This window comes from Gallinula chloropus (assembly GCF_964237585.1).
Source record: "Gallinula chloropus genome assembly, chromosome: 8".
Lineage (NCBI taxonomy): Eukaryota > Metazoa > Chordata > Aves > Gruiformes > Rallidae > Gallinula > Gallinula chloropus.
The window spans coordinates 23,417,338-23,439,329 of NC_140093.1; the positions used below are offsets into that span (position 1 = coordinate 23,417,338).

The 21,992-nt window shown below is 38.2% G+C and overlaps 1 protein-coding gene across 1 annotated transcript in view; it reads left to right on the forward strand.

Annotated features, from left to right (window-relative positions):
* Nucleotides 1-21,992, forward strand: part of CLSTN2 (calsyntenin 2) — a gene marked incomplete at both ends in the record, with an annotated part of 358,167 nt that overhangs the window by 255,125 nt on the left and 81,050 nt on the right. Inside the window, 2 exon segments of the mRNA XM_084267537.1 lie at nucleotides 18,434-18,629; nucleotides 20,316-20,524. Coding sequence (XP_084123663.1) covers nucleotides 18,434-18,629; nucleotides 20,316-20,524 — 405 coding nt within the window.

Genomic DNA, 21,992 nt, shown 5'->3' on the forward strand with positions numbered 1-21,992 from the left:
GTCACGTGAATTCAGTAGTGGGTTGTTGGACATAAAGCCTTCTTTTCATAGCAAATTCGTACTAAGTATTAATAAAAAGGTGTGGGGGGGGGGGGGGGAAATGTGGGGAGACAAGACCAAAAATGCTCTCTAAAGGCAAGTGTCATATTGTTTATGATGACTGGAAGTTTCCTATCTCCATAGTACATCTTAGCTCTGAATGTTGTGAAGGATTCAAGGTTTTTTTTCTTCTACATTCACATTTCCTTTCCTGTTTTTGGGGGGGAGATAAAAAACACCTATCTCTTTCATTTTCAGAGCCGTAATATACTGGAGTTCTTCTGAGCAGGATAGATTTATTGAAGGAGAAAATGAGTAATCTGAGACTTTCAGCTGTGACTGCTCTATAGCCCATGGTTGTTTTTCCTCCCATTTTTGCTTCTTTATTAGAAACTTTCAATTTTGTCATCTAGAGCAGATTGAAAACTAATGGTGAGGTCCAGCTGCTAAGTTAATGTCAACAGTGAACCGAATCATTTTGAAGTAGGCTAGTAAATTCCTCTGCCATCTGATTCAGTACTTGCATGAGATACATTGTTTCTATTTGCTTCAAGCAGAATTCTGTGGTTGGACTATGAAACAGTGGAAGAAGTCAGTCTTTGAAGAGTCAACTAAATCCTCAATTAAACCACATCACCCTGTTGTTGGTATTTACTGCTTTTAAATCAGCTACCGCAAAAACTGTTCTGGAAGGAAAGCTTCACAATGTTCTAAACAACAGAAGAGGGACTTGCATAATTCGAGCAAGCTGCATGAAATAATTGGCTGCCAAGCACTGTGTGTGATCAGCTACTCCAGTCCTTTCCCTTGTTGTCAGTCTTTTGATCTTTTGCCTGACATTAGACAAAGGAGTGGCAGATACTGGAAGCTAGGTAGCTGGAGCAGAGGGGAATGAGCTGACAAATCAAACACTGTATCAAAGAAAAAACACAAAATCAGGATGTGACTGCTTAATCTATCATTCAAAGAATCTGAGACCGAATAAGTCTAGTAGGGATTGTTAGTTTTCCCCTCCCCCTGTAGTTTTAAATTATTTTTCTGATTCTTTCCTCTCAATTTAAGAGCTTTTTGTTTGGTTTTGTTTTTAAGAAGGAAAGGAAGTTCCTTACTAAAACTTCACTTGCTAACAGGGAGTGAGGTTGGCAGGTCACAGTGAATGTCTCTCACCCAGAGGAGAAAATATGTCTCTATAATTACTATCTTTCTTATCTACTGCAAAACTGTAAGAAAGAGTGCTCCCACACTTCCCATATGACAATGTATCCTTTTATGAGAGCCTTAGAAGAGGTAGCACTGTATAAATACTCAGGAATTATTTCTGGCTTCTTACTTTTAGATCTTAGGGAATGCTCTGACTTCAGCCATTGCACAAAAAAAATGGGAAGAACTGTGCTCTGCAACAAACATGAGTGGATATGTCCAGTGGAAGGCATTTGCTTATGTGTTTTCACAATGATCTCCTTTATGGAAAGTTATTACAAGAATTTTAAACGTGTCAGAATTAGAAAGCATCAAACAGGGAAGCACTGAGAGTCTGTGTCCCAGTTCTCAGGTCTAGTACAACCCCTAAGATATTTTTCAGATTAGGATAAAAAATTTAATAGAAAGCCCAGCTCAGCCAACACAGATTAGGATAAAAAATTTAATAGAAAGCCCAGCTCAGCCAACACATGCTATCTGCTCCTGGGACTGCGTGTATCTGCCAGTTTGTTGACCATGTCCAAATAACTGATTTCCTCAGAAGCTTAGGTCAAGCCTGTGTATCATAGTCCACCATAGAATTATAGAATGGTCTGGGTTGGAAAGGACCCCAAGGTCCATCGTGTTTTAAAACCTCTCTTGAAAGTAAAGAGAACACTGAAAAAAGAGGACTGGGGGAACAGGACTTTGGTTAACAGAGCTGGTGTGTCTCTGTGACTTTGAGGTAATTGTGGTGGTGTTTTTAAAGAAAAGAGCACATTAGAAATCATGACAGGAAAACAGAAATCAGAATAAAGTCATGAACAAACCAAAAAAGAGCTAGGAACCCTTTTTATCAATAGGAATTTTAAATAATAGGAACTTTTGTCTGACTTAAACTATGACCTATGAAATCCATTTCACCTTTAATTATCCTGTTGTTACTGCAAGTTTAAACATTAAACAAAATTACTGTTTAAGAAATACAATGGCTATAACATACAGATTTTTATTATCAACCAAGCTACTACTTTAAAAATATTTTAAAGGGAAGTCATTGCATGAATAACAACACTTTAAAACTAGAAATGTAGCTCTAGTGTTTATCATGCCTCAGCAGTTTCCATTTTAAATATGTTAAAGTTAGCATGTAAAATAAAAGGAAAGTTTCTTTTTCTTGAGCAAAACATCTAAAATTTGCATCTTTAATCTATTGACAGAGTTGCTCTCCCTGAAGATTTTGCAAGGAAGATGCTGATGTCTGTAATACTTGCACAATACTTTTCCCTTTAATAATACTGCATTCTTCTGAGCATATGAATCTCATGCCAAGAGGTTATTGGTGATACCCAAGAGGGAAGAAGAGGGACAGTTCCTAGAGTTCTAGGTAGTGTGGATTACTTTAGCCTGAAAAGACCAGATCTTGCAATGTGTACCTCAGGCAATCCCTTGATGGGACTAGTCACAAAAGTAGTTAGAATGACTGAGAACTTTAGATCTTTCTCATATATGCTGGGGGTTCATAAAGTTATGAAAAAAAAATCTATAGGAACATTTAGTTCTAAAATATGCACCTGAATTCAGGAAATCATTATATGCATAGAATATATTGTACAGTTACTGCCTTGCCATGCTCCTGATAGATTAGTAAAACCAGTTTGCCAGCTCTGACTCTTGAAAACCCAACTACTTCTGTTTTTTCTTTCAAAACGGCATGATGGCTTGATGCGTATGTGTCTTGTTTGCTAGTTGCCCCACATTTCCAAGAGATAGGTGTCTGTAACAGCATTAAATTCTGGGATTTACCCTATATGAGGTTGGACTGGGACCATAAAATACAGGTTTCTTTGTTTTCATGAGTGTTTGACAAATCTGGGTTAGTCACTTCTCCCTTGTTACTAGCAGTAACTACAGCCACTTGCCTGAGATAACCTTTACTATACCTGGCTCTGTTGAATCTGTCTTGGGGTGGAATTCCACACCTTATTCTTAGGTTACAAGAATAAACTTAGACTAGAATAATAATCTTCCTGAACACTAAATCTGCCTGTAATCCATAGCAGGAAGACATCATGCTGCATTATCTAATGCTTCCTGCCCTTTTCTCCATCAACCACCTGCTGACAACTGTCCTCCCTGTCCATAGAGCAGGGATTTTCAACAATTCACTGTCATCTTGGTTTTACATCTCAGCCTGGCAGTACAGATTTACTAACCCTGAGCAGAAGCAGAAATCTCATTGATAATCTATTAATTGTTCATTCACAGACCCCTGAGGTATTTATTTGGAAAGCTTTCTTTCATCATGATTTTGTGAGGAAATACTTCATTTAAAATAAGTCTTTGTTCTCCTTTGTTTGTAGCATTTTTAGAATAGAATCCAGGAAACCTCTCTGGATTGCTGAATATATATATATATTAAAGTCACTGTAAAAACAGAGTTGAAAATAGATGGAGTATCTTTGTTGCCAGAACTAACATGTCTACCTCAAGCCTTGTTTGTCATTCTATGAACAATGCCACTCAGCAACAGACACCAAATGAATGAGGATGATTGTGACGGAATGCTGCCTGGCTGCCATTGGCTTCATGGTGTTCCTCTCTGGACATCAAAGAGTTCATGTAGTAATGAATATGGTTTCCCTCATTCCACCTGTGCACTGTGTGTTCTGTCATTAGCCTTGTAGGAAGCTGAACTTCATTATGATTTTGAATTAGTGTTTTAAATACAGTCTTACCTAAAGAATTCCTGATATTTTTTTATTGGTTTTGCCTTATGAACCAAGACAAAACGATCTCCTCTTCCGTTATAGCAGTCTGTCAAAGATCTTTCCAAAGTTCCTACCAAAGTAGTGCTATGCTTGTGTTTTAATATAATCTTTTCCATGACCATGTTTTACTTCTGTTTTCAGGCTAGGAGACTAAAATTCAGGGGGAAACACTGGATACTGTGTACAAACACCTGTACATTCATGTGTCCTGCCCAGCAGAGACACTTTTTGGCTGTGGTTGTACTCACGCATCTTTGACTTATAGGTCAAAGTACTAGGGGCTGATTAGTGCTAAAAATAACTCTAAAAATATCCTTTTGACATCTCCAGTGAATTTACACAGCAAGACCCTGCACATTTTTTTTACACTTACAATGTATATACGCTATTAAATCAAATGCAGATGCATTGTTTGCATTAAAAAAAGGCATTAATGCTCTGTAATTTCCACTCCAAATGCATCATTTGCATCTATTTCCATGGATCATTATGCTTATTTCATTCCCCACATCTGTAAGAGTAGAGGTCAGTGGAGCAGTGCTATGGACAAACTGACAGGAGTGAGTTCACTGTTAACACTTCAAAAAGCTGTTACCAGTTCCATTACCAGATTGCCCTGTACCTGGAAGGTAAAGCTGAGAATCAGAAGCCCCAAGATGATATGGTTTTAATGAAATACTTGATTCTTCTTACTTCCTTGCATTGTGCTGTTGTGTTTGTCCTTTTTTTGAAAAAAAAAAACCAAACCCCAAAACAAAACCCATGCCCGAGTTGCAAATAGAGCTGTGTAAGAAGGGAAGAGTATCTGAGTGCAAGTGCGTTGTTTGTCTCATTGTGTTTCATTATTTTTCCTACATACTGAGTTTGTGAACAAATCACAAGATTTTTCTGTTACATCTTTAAACTCAGCCCAGGCTTACAGACACAAAACGTTTTATCTAAAGATTTACTGGGAATAAAGATTCCCTGGGCTCTCACTGACAACCGTTCAATCCCTCTATTTTCAAACTGTGCCCTTAAAAATACTGCTACAATCACGGTGCTTTGCTCAAGTACGATTATGACGGATGGCCTGATCTTTAGGCTGGGTAACCACCTGCAGTTTCCAGTGAAGTCCAGAGGATCAGCTTTTACTCAATATATCTGGAAAGGAGGCTCTTTGTAAACAGGTCTGTTAATTATGTGCGAGAAGCAGCACAATCCAGTTCACTTGGTTTTAGTTATGTGCTGCAGGGCTAATAGGAGAAGAAACTGTAAACAGTTATTCATGTCACAAGAGCAAGCAGGTGTAACTTCTGAGTAAATAACAAGCTCGTACAGATAACACTGCTCTTACTGGTCATTTCTAGAAGACAATTTGGCAGTATATTCATGGTGAGAAAACATACTTTTTTAATTAAAACTATGTTCCAAAATACATAGGCTTTTTCATGGCAAAGCTATCAGAGAAGCTGTTTTCAGCAAATGCCCTGACAAGCAGTTAGTCAGTTCCTCCCCCCAGAAAACCATTTGTGACACAAAAATTCAAGTCTGTAAAAGTCTGTCCTAAAAACTGTGCCGACACAGTGTTTGCTTCCCAGGACTGGAGCCAAGCGTTCACAAAGTAGTACTGCCACAGTCAGTCAAATTCTGTTTGTCCAGTTGCAATGCTGATACCACTGAATAGTGCCTAGTGTTAACCACAAAGATGGCTTTGGATTAACTTTATATCTGGATAAAACACTTTGCATTTCCTACCAGATATAGTCAAATTAATACTGTAATTTACTTCCAATACTGCAAATATAATTTGTTTCTTTACATTGTTGAGAAGCAGTTAAGTAGAAACTATATAGATATTTATATGCATGTTCTAAATTGCTGAAATGATTTATTATTGTGCAGTTTTCATGGTGTTACATTTTTATTGCTTTATATTGCACATGTTGGGTTTTAATAGTTGCATCCTTCATTCCATTAATTTCAAATTAAACATTAAATTGCAATGAAAGTGCAGTCATAGCTCCTAAACCATAAAAAATAAGCTTTGGTCCTCAATTCCTAAAATGAGAGTGGGTTTGGAACACAGACTAGAAAAATAATCTGTTCTCTCAGCAAGATCTGTGCTAACAGCATCTGGTAACTGAGATCTATGTTCATTTCTGTACTATGAGGCTTAGTTTTCATATAACCACAGAACAATTTGCGTTGGAAAGGACCTCAAAGTCCATGTGGTTCCACCCCCTGCCAGGACAACTTCCACTAGCCCATGTTGCTCAATTATTGTGAGCAACACAATAACTCACTATTAACTTATTGTGCTTCAGTTAACCAAGGATAATTTAGCCGTTAGCAGTTATGGATTTTACCAGTACTCACCAAGAGATTGCTTTTTGCTGTTGATATCGATGTAAATTTTTTTATCTAATTGTTAAGAGACAGGTTGTATGTTTTAATTCAATACTATTTTCAGGTAGTTTTTTGTTGTTGTTTTTTTGTTTTTTTAGTGTGATGTCTCATTTGCTCAAAAAGCAGATATCGAAACACAGAAACATCCTTAGGAGTTCACATTATAAACATTCAAGGGGCTGGCTTTGCAAAGACTTGCACCTCTCAAAGCTCCTAGAGAAGCCGTAACTCTTAGACATGCAAAATATGCTGAAGGAAACAAAGATTTTTAGTAATTTTAAAGAATAGGTAATAAACCCAGGAATATTTTGATGTAAAGATGAAACTGAGATGCCTGTCTACAGTGCAGTTTGTTTCATGTTGAAATCAATTAGTCTTTCCATTGAATTCAGTTTTAGTCATTCCTGTACACCTGGGCCACAGGACTTCAGCTCTCCATGAACAGCAAGTGACTTATTCCAATGTGGATTTGAGGCATTATCTGAGGGAATGACCCCCATTAAATCCCCAGACACTGAAAGATCATGTGTTTTGAGAATAAGAAATTCTTACAAAGTCCAGTTTCCTAGGAAGTAAGAATTAAATCCAAGGATGAAAGCCCAGGCCTGTTGTAATCTACAACTAGTACTACATGTTTTCAGAAAGGGTTATCACTCTTACATGTGTAAAGATGCAAGGAAGTATGATTTTTTTGAAAAAGGGTTTTTTTTTTAAGGCACAAATGTCACAAGCAGCTCTCAGACTAACATAGCCAGAAACTGGCAGCAGAGTGGGAGCAGAAATCAAAAAGAAAGAAAAGTCGTTAAATATTTGTAACAGAGCTGGTGAAAATATGATTTATCAAAAGTATGATTTTACAAGTAGAAGTATTTTTGTGGATGTTTTTATAGTTGTGCCATTTCTGTAGTGCTGATGGAGTTCTTGAGAGGACTGAATTGAAAATCTGACCTTTCTCTGAAAACAGCTATTTTGATGCAGCTCGGTTTCATGAGAAGTTTGAGATTGGTTTTAATTTCACATTGGGAAAAAAGCTAACATTGTGTTCAAAGCTGCTGAACGATGTGATTTATGCTCTCTGTAGAGTTTGTGCTCTAGAGGAAAGCTGAGGGTGACAAACAGGCATCTGAGAGACATGGCAAATAAATAGAGGTTTCAGTGTGTTACATGATAAAGCAGCACGAAACGCAGGATGTTGAGCTCATTGTGGCTTTGAATTTACTGTTTAAAAAACAAACCTCCTTGCATTATTAATAATTAGTATGCATAATATATCCCATTGTGAAATCTTAAAAGGGACAGAACCCCTATTTTTTATTGTGGAATTGTTAATGCTTGCTCTGTGCCTTTAGGTTCAGAGCAGATGCAGTTTGTGTAACCAATGTAGTTATTTTTATATCAGTGAGAGTACACAGACTTAATCTAAGTATCTATATAAGAAACGTTACTCTATACTACTAATCATACCATTATATGAATGAGTAATGTTTGCAATAAGCTTGAGATTTATGGCTGCTCAATACCCACTTCCATTGTAAATACTGTGGTAAAGGTCTGTGCTTCCAAAATTGTTTTGGTGACTGGAGTCCGATGTGAGTCACTAAATATGTGAGAATCTGTTACGGCTGACACTCCTGCATTAAAAAGCAAGAATCTTATTAAATTCTGAGTACATTTAAGTTATTATCTCAGAATATCTGATGTTTTGTACTGTATAAATATTTGTGCTGATATTAGCAGAATCAAAAGTTGGGAATAAGGAATAAAATATCAAGTAGCAGTTTTTTAAAGGCTGCTCTAGAAATAGCGATGTAGCTCATATACCTGAGGGTCTCAACGTGCAAAATGCTGTGTGAGCAGGCTAAGGTAGTCCTCCACAAAGCTGGGGTGGGGAGTCTCTCTGTTCTGTCTAAAATCAGGCTTTCTCTTGAACTGCCTGTGAGTGCAGTTCATCAGGAACCTTTTCTGCATAAAAATGTGCCCTTACTGACAGAGCTATGGTCAGTGGCTGGAGATGTTTGGTGGCTTGGTGGGGGGGCAGCAACTGTACGTTTAAAGCCAGCACAGTATAAAATAGCACCAATGGTCTTTAGAAAGGAAAAAAAAAAAAATAAAAAGGAAGAAAGATTGTAAGGCTCAGAGGGGTAAGATAAGCTGAATTTTTTTTTTTTTTATTAATTTTAGAGATAATGATAGCAATTCTAAGTGTCCACACATATCAGGGTGGAAATTATATTCTGGTGAGACATCTGTATTTACCTTTTCATTAATTTCTTATTTTCACTATGTGATTTCTATTCTGATAAAAGGCCAGATGCTATCATTTTGGCTATGTTATTTTGTATCTTTGATGATGCTCTGCAGTAGAATCATTTGTGTCCAAAGTAACTCATTATGTGTAGAGATCCAGTCCAAATTCTGACTTTACACTTGGAGCTGAATATTTCAGATTATTTAAAGACAGACAAGTGGAAGTAAAAACAAATGGAAAAAAAAGCTGTGATCAGGAGGAACCATATGGTACTCTTGTAACAATTAAACTCGGTGCTCTACTTTACTGCACGTCTGCAGGATGCACAGATTAAAACCTTGTGCCCAGGCTCCATGCCAAGATTGAATTAATGTTCCTAAGCTTTTTATTTAATCTGCTTCTGTAAGAAGAGACCATAGCAGAGTAGATAGTTGAGTGAAAACCCAGGGATGTGTAAGAACTTTACCCCTTTCTTAACCTCTCGCTCACTGTGTTCTCTCTCACGTGTGTTTTTTTGGGCATAAAGTGAAACAATCCTGAGATACTCAATGTGCCTCTGACATATTTTACTGTGCATGTTAACAAGAGTTTTGGAGCCAGTGAAAAGATCCAAACCACATAATTTCCATTTTATCTCACTTCATAGGCTGCCAATGCCGTGAAAATTCCACAATTATCCAAAGGTATTTTGCATTGCACCTCTCTAATGCTTATTTCTGTAACCCTGACATATCTGCACACATGCTTTGGAGAAAAGTCTTATAAAAAATTATGTTCTTTGTCCTCACTACATTTAAAACAAAAAAAAGTAGAAATCACAGGAGGATCTTGCAGTTCGTTCTTATGCCTTATGTGCCCATCCAGAGTGCTCTCACTCGTCATGAGACAGCCAGGAATCAGCACCTGTTCATTCAAACACAGCACTTCTAGCTTACAGCTACTGGCATCCAACTGTCTGCAAACTCCCATTTGCACATAGCCTCAGACAACTACCTATGGCTCTCAAGTGACTCTGTAATACTTTTTAATGATACTCTGTTATCACCAACCTCATCTTTCAAATGGAAAATCTGGGAAGAAAAAGAAGTTGAAAGGCTATCTCAAAATATTGGCATGCTGGAAGACAGACACAGGTCTATTGATAAAACAACCAGTAGGCAACACTTTATTTTTGTCTCACATTTTGTAGAGCCCAATAATAATTTCTGATTTCATCTACATATTTGAAAGTATTTTATGGCAGCAAGACAGCCCTAGCTTCTAGTACTTGCTTCTCCTTCCACTTGTGTGGACATGTCCACTGCTTATATCATCTCCTCACTAGTCCAAAGCTCCAGATACAGTTCTTAAGTTAAGGCTGACTCATGCCTTTAAGTAAAAAGAAGCAGAAAATTAATTGATTGCTCACTGTATGCTTTGATTTACCCAACTATACCCCCAAAAATACATTTAAAATTATTCAGGGGAATAATTTTAATAAACACAACATTCTCCAAGCTGCTTTATCTCAGAAATTGTCTGCCTTGATAGAGGGCCCCAGGGAAAGTGGTTTAATTAAAAAGTAAGTTTTTCTGTCAGTCTGCTGAGTCCTCAATAGGCTAAACAGCTGCTGATTTTCTACTCTGAGTGTGACATGGTACTGTTCATTTTCTTATTTATCTCTGTATATTACACCAGGGAGTAAAATTTAGCTGGTCACGTTGTCCACCTATCCTGCTGCAGAGAGTATTTGTGTCAGGTTTGCCTACCAAACCACGGGAATGCTGTAAGCATTCTGTACCTGCTAGACAACATTCCTAATCCTAGGTCTTTATTTAATTGGAAATTCTACTCACATTATACGTCGTTATCTACTTTTATGTATTTTATTAGCATTTGTCCTTTAAGAGCTCAGCGATACTTAGTGGCTAGAAATCATTGCTGGCATTGTAATAACCTTTTAATCCTACCTGCAGAGGCCTCTAGGTGTCTCCTATAAACAGAGGCTCGCTGTTTTCAAAGGATATACACGGTAAAATGGGTCAGTGCCTCACTAGGCAAGGTATCTCCTATTTTTCTCTGCCTAAACCTCACTAATCTAGAGGTGAAATAGCTTCATGATCCATCTTTCAGACAGAGATGCGGAATTAGGGCAGCGGTAGCATCTGGGCTTCTGTGTTTACTGAAAGATGACTGTCTGAAGCAAAGTGATGTTTCATCTGCTGCAGCAGCAGGAAATCTGCAATCCCTGATTGCAAATGTTGCAGCCTCAAGTGAACACTAATCAAATACCACAGGTAGTGTATGTGAAGGCGATGACCTGTACACGTGTTTATGATTGTTATTGACACGCGTGAAAGAGGAGATCGGAAAATGACCCAACTGGGAGCTGAGTAATTATGCTCCACTTAGCTCCTGGGGGATAAAGTTTCTTTTATTAACGTGCTTCTTTGCAGGCTTAACTGCACGGTTGCAGGATTATTTTTCGAATAGTTCATTATAATGTGGTACTCCAGAAGTTGGCAAGGCAGATATTTCTCAGTAATGACCGTGTAACTGTTAAAGAGACTGTGCTGTGCCTTACAGCATCCCAGCGAAATTGGACAGCTGTTTCTACGTGTTGAGTTCGTGTTTGCGTGATACTTGGATACACTGCTGAATCCATGGGATACTTTCAGACATGAAACATGGGGTTACCAAAAGCCTTCCATTAGGGCAGGTGGGCATGCAGCTCCATATATTTATTACAGCAGTACGCCCTTTTGGTAATGTTCTTAAAATCATACCTGCTGGCTTTCTCTCTTGAATCTTGCACATTTCAGAAAGAATAAGAAATATTTGAGGTTATTTGCAATATAATGTTAATTTGATATGTGTTTGACATGACAAATATTTTTTATATTTCTATGCTTTTAGAATAGGGAGTGTTTGAGAACTGTATGATTAGTTGACTTTTGTTTGTGCCCACATCTTTATGGGCACAAACTTTTATCTCCTTGTTACATGTTTCTCTGATCCATCTCAATGCTTATTGCAGTTTTCAAATTAACATGTGTCAATTCTTCATCATTTAAGCTGGAGCACAAGGATGTCTGGTGCAGATCGGGGGGCACGATGTGATGGATTATGCCTCTAAGCAATGGTGGTCTAATTTCCAGCAGAGCAATGATGGAATATACCTCAGGTATAATCAGAGCATGACCATAAAAATTACACTTTTCAAACAAGCTGATGTAAACAAAAATGCGGAGTAGGTTTGTCAGGCACTTAGTTGCCGACTGCCTTTGTGACCTAAGTGATTTCCCTGGGAAACTTGCTGTGGAGCCAGGAAGAAACCCAGATATGACTGCTGCTTAAATGCTACCCACAGAACTATTTTTTTATCCTGAGCAATTGGTCCCTGCTTCAGCAGAAGAACGAAGTCTGGTTCCTTTGGTGTGAGCTTATGGCATCAATGAATCACTTGAAGTGCAAGTGTAGTTTCCTTCACTTTCCAATTTCAAATCCATAGGAGTAGAATAGGAAGGCTAGCAGTGGATTTATGCTCTTGCTTTGCAAAGCTTGTTGCCCATAAAATTAGATATGAGGAAATAATAATTTTTGTATTTTATTAAGATATGAACACCTCCCTCTGTTTATGATTTCAGTCTTGCTTCCTGGATTTTAGTATTTCAGTATGAGTTTAATAGCATTGACTTCAAATGAGCTGGAAAAGCATATTACAGTAGTTACTGCTTCACTTCTCCCCCTGACCCCCGTCCTTAAAGATATTTTACATCTCTAATTATTATTTCGCCTCCTTTTCCCAAACAATTACTCTTTCTTCCCTCAAAATGTAACCTTCTATATTCTGTAATTATTTGAACAGTAGCTACAGCTTATGATAGAAAAACTCGTCAAAGCAGTAAACCTTCCAAGTGGCACGGAGACACTCAAAAGGTCAGCAGCTCTGCACTGCAGGAGATATTTGCAGTGTTCCAGCAGAGAAACTTGTGTACAGTACTTATCCTGGAAGTGTGGATTAGAAAAGAAACAGCAACCCCTAAACAGACTTGTTGAAGAACCCAACATCAGCTGCACACAGTGGGTCTGTGCTGCATTTCTGAGGAAACAGACGTGGGGTTGAACAGTAGTTATAACTGCATTGTGTACTTGCAGAGTTCCATCCAACTGCCAACAGAGATCTTTGCAGGTCAATGTTCAGAGAGCATGCCTGTGTTTGGGTGTCCATGTATTTGTGGAGAACATGCATAGAAATTGTTAAAGATTCACATTTACTTCAGCAAGAGTATTTCATTTTTGTTGTGAAGTGGTTTAAAACTTTTAGCTGTAGCAAGAGGAAAGTTATATCCACAAGCAAATTTATATTCTATATAAAATTCTTGTAAGACTTGTTGTGCCATGTGGTATGTGAAGAAGATTAATTACTGATGGTTATCAAATGCCTCCTATATGGCATGATGTAGCTGAATCAAGTTCTCCAATGGGCACACATAAGGAAAAAACAGTGTTATTGCCGTTGACATGCATTCTTCAGAGGTCCTCTCTGTTCTTTGGATTGAAAGTCAAGATGCATCTCTCATCTTGCAACTTTGATTCTTAGTCACCTTGGGATCTTTCAGAGACACTGTGCTTATCTCAAGAAATATAAAACTGCAACCTTTATAGTAAATAAATGATCAGTTATGTTGATTTGTGCATCTGAGAAAAAAACAAATACTGCAATAAAATAAAAGGCTAGAGAGGAATAAAATCAGAAAAAGATGAATACAGATCAGTAATTTTGTCAGCAGTGAACTAATGAAGCCTGGTTTCCTACAGGTTTGAGCTTCATGTTTAATTTACTGGTACCAAAAATGTGCAAGATTAAATTGCAGTTTTTCTTCTTATTGAGCTTTTCCAAGGTATTTGTGTGGACTGCTTGCTGTCTAGTGAGATGTGACCTCTTTGTCACCCCTACACTGTTTCTGTAGCGTCTCAGTATTGTACAGCTGCATAATTTCATAGCACTTGTGGGGAAAAAACTTGTCTTTTTAAAATGTAGTTGCAATTATAGAATCATCTAGATTGGAAAAGACCTTTAAGATTGAAGCCAACCATAAACCTAACAATGCCAAGTCCAGCACTAAACCATGTCCCTAAGCACCACATCTACATGTCTTTTCAATACCTCCAGGGATGGTGACTCAACCACTTCCCTGAGGAGCCTGTTTCCAGTGCTTGTCAGCTCGTTAGTGGAGAAATTTTCACCTAATATTCAATCCAGATCTCCCGGGTAGAACTTCAGGCCACTTCCTCTCATCCTATCACTTACTACTTGGGAAAAGAAACCAACCCCCACCTCACTACAATATCCTTTCAGGTAGTTGTAGAGAGTGATAAGGTCTCTTCTCAGCCTCCTTTTCTCCAGGCTGAACAACCCTGGTTCCCTCAGCCGCCTTCTCATCAGACTTGTGCTCTAGACCTTTCACCAGCTTTGTTGCTCTTTGGTCACACTCCAGCACCTCAGTGTCTTTCTTGCAGTGAGGAGCCCATAACACAGTACTCAAGGTGGCCTCACCAGTGCCAAGTACAGGGGCACAATCACTTCCCTAGTCCTGCTGGCCACACTAATCCTGATAGAAGCCAGGACGCTGTTGGCCGCCTTGGCCACCTGAGCACCTGCCTGCTCATATTCAGCTGTCTGTTGACCAACACTCCCAGGTCTTTTTTGTCCAGGCAGCTTTCCAGACACTCTTCCCCAAGGCTATAGCATTGCCTAGGGTTGTTGTGACCCAAGGGCAGGATTTGGCATTTGGCCTTGTTGAACCTCATACAAGCAAATGAATTAACATTTGGTGTTTGCCGATTCAAACACAACTGTTGCATTTTATTAACCACTGATGAAAACGATCAAATGTCAGAGATCCCAGCTTTTCACTTGAAGTCTTCTGTATTCTTTGTGTCATGAAAGCTGAAGGAAAAGCAAAGGTAGTTGTGAAAGGCAAAATGAGCATGTTATTTTTTTTTGGTAACTTCTAAATTGAGTTCAAGTGAATAATTCTGCATAGCTGTTAAAGGAATAGCATTGAGGATTTTAATTTCTACTGAAAGAAGTGTGATTTTTGTTTTCCATATAAAAGACTAGTTTAATTTTTATTGATTAAGGCTTATAATCTCTCAATCTTGCATGGAAATGCTGAATATGAAACATTATTTTTAGGTATTTCTATACAGTGGAAACATTCGTTGGGTGTATTTGAGAAATGACACAGTCAATAACATTTTTTTCAGGCTATTATAATTTTACAGAGGAAACTATACGATTGTTATCCCTGAGATAGTAATGTAGAGATCTCTATTAGAGCTCTCAAAATAATGTAGGCTTCAAAATTAATAGGTGCTTATGGCTAATGCTAATATGAATGAGTTGAAGAGAAAAGGTAATGCCTGGAATTTAATTACAACGTGTATTAAAATGAAGCAGCAGTTTACTAAAGTCCAACTCTGTAACCAATAGATTTTATAGGAAGCAACTGCAAACCCTCGGGATATACAAGCTGGTCCTGGGAAAAGAGGCATTTTCCCTCTATGCTGGACCCACCCTGCTATAGGATTTAATGGTTATGTGCCTACCTTTATGTGGTAGCACCAACGTATCCCTACTGTATCAAATCAAGGCCACCACCATTTTTGCAATCACTAAATCCTATATGCACCTGTTCCTAAGCCATCCAAATGAAATGAAGAACAAAGCTCAATGTTTTGCAGTGTTGTCTGTTGTGAGGAAAAGTGTCCTAATTTACACTGTACTTATTTCAACCTTACAAAGGAGGCAGATGGGTGGTGCCAAGGTTCTGAATGTGGTTGTTCTGCAACTCAAATGGTGAGTCTGAGTAAGGGAGAGACCCTGTCACTGCTCAAAGGAGTTAGATAGCAGTACATTGTGAAGAACCCAGTGAAGAGTATAAACCTGACATGATGCCCACTGACATCGTGTGGGGCTGGGGTTAGCTCAGCTGGTTTTAAGGACAGGCCTGTAGTTCCATTTAATCATGGAAAGTGGCATCAGTTATTTTAAAGATGATGCTGTTTGTAATGCCTACTTGAAGTAGTTCTGTATATCCGTGTCTCTTAGTGTAAAGCTGGACCTTACTCTTCTGCCTTGTTACAGCTGTAACAACTCTGTTACCATTTCCAATATAGTCATTAAGGCACCTTTCAAGAACCATTAGGATTACAGTACACTTTCATTTTTCAATGGTGTTAAGTCATTTTGGGAACAGTGGAAGATTCCTTCTGAAAAATTTCTTGCCTAGTTTTAAAAACACATACAATTGTTTTCAGGTAAGCAGGTTGCAGTAGCCAGAATCAAATGGGGCTTTTTGCAGTGTGTTTACAGTATTTCCCCATATCCATGCAGCTGCTGTTATTTTATCTGGAGTATCTAGCATAGGAGCAAGATATAGAGACTTCTAAAATATTTGCTGAGCATCAGTTAGAACATGTGCTGCTTCTGTAATTGCTGTGCATCAGGCCTCTGCATTTGGCAAGGAAAACATAATAAATGCTTAGATTAAGGCTGAGAGAACTTTTTTCCTGCTCTGAGCTATTTGCATTTTTTTTAAGAATAGTAGACTTGGATGTCTAAAAATGCTGTATTGTTTACAGTCAAACAGTGGATTGGTAAAATAATAAACATCAAACACTGAATTTATGATGTGTGTTGATAAATTGAGTATCTGAGAAAAACTCGGTAATTACGAACCTGTGAAGGCCACTGTTGCAGTACACAGCAAAGAGTATTTTTCCATTAGACTTTCCACATTTACACTGTTTTTGTATTCAACTAAAAAGAAGCAGAAATCCACAATATCATTTTAGATGAATGTTTCATTTTGAAGTGGCAGAGAAATCAAGATGAAGTTTTTCAAAGGTATGCATGACAATGTTGAGGTACAAACTCAGGGATCAGTGCCCACTATCAAAGCTGAGCAGAGTGCTTCACTTCAGCCTTCTCTGAATCTTACGTGTTGTTTCCTATACAACAATTCACAAGTGTTGTGGAGTCTGCTTTATGGCTATGCAAGGTATTAGTCTTTTTCAGATTCTCAGGGTAAAAATCCATTCCTTCTATACATCGAGGGTGAACAAAAGAGAAGCCTGGAAGAGAGCACATCTTGTGTCTCTCCTGGGCAATTGCATTCCCTTTCATGCTGCTGGAGTTGGGGGGGTTGGGATAAGGACATGTCCAGGCAGATATTTAATATGTTTTCCCAGTGCCTCATAATTACTAAAACAACTGTGTGCTGATCTTGTAAAGGCATTCATAGGATTGAGTACAACTGTTAAGCGTGGCATTCATCTGCCTAAATTTTAATGTATGTAGCTGAGCTCAGCTTCAGGTCCCATTACAATAAAGGGAAACCTATGTGATGGTAGTTGAGGGAATATCCGAAAAATCCTGTATTTATACTCTTAAGTGTAGCTAATCCCTACCATCCCCACATATACCCTTCACAGTTTTCCTTTCTCTCACATAATAGCCAGCATTTTCATAATGTCACTGTCTACACTCTTCTCTAAAAATAAACAATATATTCTAACAGAAAAAGAGAGGAGCCAGGCTTGAATTAGAGGTCATAGATTCAGAGTTAATTTAGAATTTGGCAGTTGACTCGAATATGATTGGCAAGGAGATTTCCAAAAGGCTGCAAGTGTAAATTGGAAATAAATGGAAAAGGATTATGTGAGTGGGAGACTGCTTTAAATCTATAATGAATGTCCTGAGACTGAGTTGCTCATAAAAGAGCATGTGTTTAATGTGTCATAAAAATATTTAAGCCACATTGGTCTTTGTATAACTATTTCATTTTTAAAGTTGGGTTCTGGAGTGACTAAAAATGAATTCACTGTGTGTATCCTTGCCATCAATATGAAGGATAAAAAAGAGGATCACCAGAAACTGTTTTTTGTTTTTCCCCATCCAGACTCGTATTCTCACCAAGACTTTTTTTATGTTGTCTTCCGTGTCCAAATCATCTTTTCAGTCCTTGCTATATTGTCTGTTTTGTTATGTATTATTCCTCTGAGAGAATCTATGGATCTATTATATTAGGAGGCAGAGTGAGTTGCTGCCAAGGCAGCATTCATGTATGAGTGTGTGAATGTGGGCGGGTGACTGAGATGTCCAAAAGGGACACTTGTCTGTGTTTCCTCAACTACTTCTGTTCCAAAGATGATGTATGGCTGTAAATAGAGCAAGATACATTTTGAATGTGCCCATGTTCTGCATCATTAGTTTTTTCACTGTTGGGAAACTAAACTGCAAGAATCTGCACATCTGCTGCCAGCTGGTAACATAAATGGGTCAAGGAAGCAGTGACAGTTGGAAGGGACGTCCAAGCTTGTCTAGTTCCAATCCCACCTCTTGAGCCTGTCCAAGTCCCTCTGAGTGGCCCAGTACTGACCACTGAGGAAGGACACTTGTGTTTTTTTCTATTTTATTTTTATTTCTGCTATTTTTTTTAACTAAATACAGTCACCTTAACCTAGCTCAACATTGATGTTAGTACCGTGCCTGGGGAAAAGTCTCTAGGGCTTTAAGAAACCATTTAGTAATGACAGAAGGAGAGGGAAGTACCTGACCAGAGCTGCACTCACAGCATCGCGCTGTACGAGCATGTGGCTGGCAGCCCTTTGGATATATTATAACCTGGTGTCTGAGTCTGTACTTCCCCCATCTATAACAGAATGTGAAATGCAAATGAGTGCTTACTTCTTCAGTGTCACTCTAGCATACAAGACCTAGACCTCCATGGTTATGGTTATTTCATACTTTTCCTCCCAGGTGAAATATGCGCTTTTAAAATCCATGGACAAGAGATGCCCTTCGAAGCTGTTGTGCTAAACAAGACATCTGGAGAAGGTCGTCTTCGAGCAAAAAGTCCTATAGACTGTGAACTGCAGAAGGAATACACATTCATCATCCAGGCCTATGACTGTGGATCAGGACCAGGTGGAACAAACTGGAAAAAATCTCACAAGTGGGTAAAAATGAGGAGAAATGGGGTTTTAATTTGACATATATTTGTCCTACAGTGGAGATCGTATTGAAGGGGTATTTTTATATAGTAGTCAGGTAGAAAGAAAATAAAACCAAGAAAATCCAGTGCTGCAATAGTAAATCCACTTTTTATTCTATTTCTTTCCTTTTAGAAAATATTTTTCTTTTTTGCCTCCTGCGGTTTGACCCATTCTGCAATAGTGCCAGTTGAAATTTATAATAGGATCCCTGTTTAAGTGGAAAAAATGCATCTTGGTTTTGGTTTATTTTAACATTCTTGCTTTCACATTAACTAAACACATCGTCCAGGACATGGACACTAGATTTTAATCGATACTTACAAATTCTAAATAGGTTTTCTCTTTGGTCGTCTCATTTCAAATGGTGAGAAAATAGAAATTGCCCTTTTTCTTTTAGTATGGGGCAGTGTGTCTGACCTCAGCTTTTGGACAGCAAATCTTGGGAATTAAAATCCTCTGGAAGTTGGGGATATTGAATGTTAGTATGTGGAAACCAATTCCCTGCATAAACTCAAGTGTCACAGTGCCTTTTTTTCCCCTTCAGTTTATGAAACCAAGCTCCAGAACATTTGTTATTAAAGATGAATTTAACTCACATGTAGATGTATAACTGCTGTACAAATTGTTCATTTTGCTGAAAGCCATTTAAATAAATGATTAATAGTAATCATTCTTTCTTTTGTTCTTCTAGGACACTTGACAATTAAAAAAATAATTAGTTCTGTAATGCATGCTGAACTTTTTCAATATATTTAAAAATAATACACATTTAGAAGGAAGCCTGCAGTATCAAATAACCATCAAGTTACAGAAACAGTTTTTGCTTCATATTGTTATATTTTGTGATGTTTTTCCCTCACCCATCACTAACAAGCTAGGACATCCCATTTGTGGAAAATTGTGGTCTAATACTAACCAAGTGAAATCTCATCCATCTCAGAGAGGCTTTGTTACACTTTCTCATAGTGGTTTCTTTAGTAAACCAGATGCTAAGCTAGGTTGTTGGGGTCCCAACTTTGCTACTGGCTCTGCCAGTGATCTGGAAAGTCCCTTCACTTCGCTGTCCCTCTGTTACTTTGTCGATCAAACCAGATAGCAAACACTTTCAGAGGAAAGCCTTTGGAGTTTGGTCATTAAACACTAAAGGTTTTGACCTGTTGGCTTTGACCCTCAAAAGTTTACATGAGCAATGTTGTAACTAATTAAAGGATTAGATAATTATAATCACCAGAAGGGAACAGTATAATTTAATATCAAAGAGTGTTCATAAACTGACCGTTTTTAGGTAACGAACATGTAAAACTGCTGTAATTCTCTTCTTGTTGTTTTGCCTATTAAGCCATTTTACATTGGAATGACATTGACTTTTTCATGGGGTCCTTTTTGAGAGGCAGACTGATTTTAACATACAGCACTGTGAAGCTCTCTCCCTGCAAGCTGTGGTAATAAGTTTTTACCTGGTGCCACATTAAGATATTAAATCAGGGAAATGAAACCCAGAAATGCAATAGTGTTTTATTTTTAGCAGAAGTTTACATAGTTTTCTAGATCTGTTTTGTTAGTCTCTTCAAGTGTTTTGAAAACAAACCAATACCTGTGTGTCATGATACATTAATTTTTCTGTTTGATGTCCTTGCCTCTTTTAGGGCAGTGGTCCATATTCAGGTAAAGGATGTCAATGAGTTTTCACCAACTTTCAAGGAGAGTGTGTATAAAGCCACCGTGACAGAGGGGAAGATCTATGACAGCATACTGCAGGTGGAAGCCATCGACGAGGACTGTTCCCCACAGTACAGCCAGATCTGCAACTACGAAATTGTCACAACTGATGTTCCTTTTGCCATTGACAGAAATGGTGAGTCTGGAGAAAAGGACCACTTGTAAGGTCTGGGACAGACTGTAACTTCTGTAGGTAGATTAGTTACCTATTGATAACCTGGCTTGAGTTTTCACTTGAGTAATCCTGCTCTCATGTCTGAGACTGAAGGAACCATTACGCTGGGAAATTCTGTTTTATATAAGATTTGGTCAGAAAGTGCCACAGTCATTTACTGTGGAAACTAAAACCTCAGCTTTAGATGAGAAACGTTTCTTTGTCACTCAGTCCATTCTCTTAATTGTCTCAGATCTAGTTTCCCATCTAGTTTCTCATCTAAGTGATGGTATGTCCTAATGCAGCATGTAGCCCAACCTAGGAGTTATTCACTCATTTATAGCTAGTCCCATTCTTCTGAACTTCCATAAGCAGAATCTAAATGTAGAATCCATAATATTCTGTGTATGCTTATTGATTGTTAAAGCTTTCATCATGTGTGAGTCCACAGATCTGTCCATTTGTGGTGCTTCCTGAGGTATATCCGTTTGATTGATATTAGTTGTTTTTCTAAAGTATATAATATTATAGGAAGAATAATAAACCATATTATGTTTTCCATGTGCAGTAAATTTTGACCTTGGCAGCCTTGTCTGTCAGCTTTCTTCTTTTCCCAGTCAAGTTCTGACCAGGGAAAAGCACAGAACTTGACACTGAGTTTGGGAGATGTGGCTGGGCTGCATTAACCTTTCAAGTACTTCAACAGTCCCATGTTGGTGTCACTTTGTAGGTAAGACTCCTTGTTACTGATATTCACACATGCACACTTGTACAGAAGTTCAAAATGGAAATCCCTGTGCTCACAATACTTGTTTCCCCAGAACAAGCACCCTGTGTGCATGCCCAGCAATGCTCTGATTTATCTTCCGAACAGAAGCATTTAGTCCATGTTAAATGTAAAAGTAGAATAGCCTTTGGAAGTTAAATCTGATTTTTGGCCAAATTTGAATTGAAAGCTACTGTGTTTTCTAAGCAGACATTTTCATGTTGGGATGCCTTTATAAACCCTCTTTCCCCTATTCAGAAATTATTCATCTTTATTTGTACAGTTTGTGCACAGTGCACAGCTGAGCATCACAAGATGTTTGCATCAATAAATCATAAAGGGCATTGGGGAAAAATGCTGTATAGTTATAATATATTGGGAGGCAAGTATATGATGTAGGAAGTATAATTGTAATGAGTACGTTTGTGTTTAGGTAAGTGAGGTCAGCTGGCACAGTAATCTTTTTTGAGAACAATTGCACCAAAGGGATTTTTACAGGGAGTGGGCATTTGGAAGTAGATGTTTGTGTGCAGTCCCCTAGAAGCTTTTTCTCTCTGTGGATTTTTTTTTCTGAATATGAGATTTCCCATGTTGTCATAAAAGGAAGCTCTCTGTGTTTCTCTCTGGAAGCATTATTAGTTTTCCAGAGCTCCACGTGACTTGGCAGTATGGGGCTGGTTACTC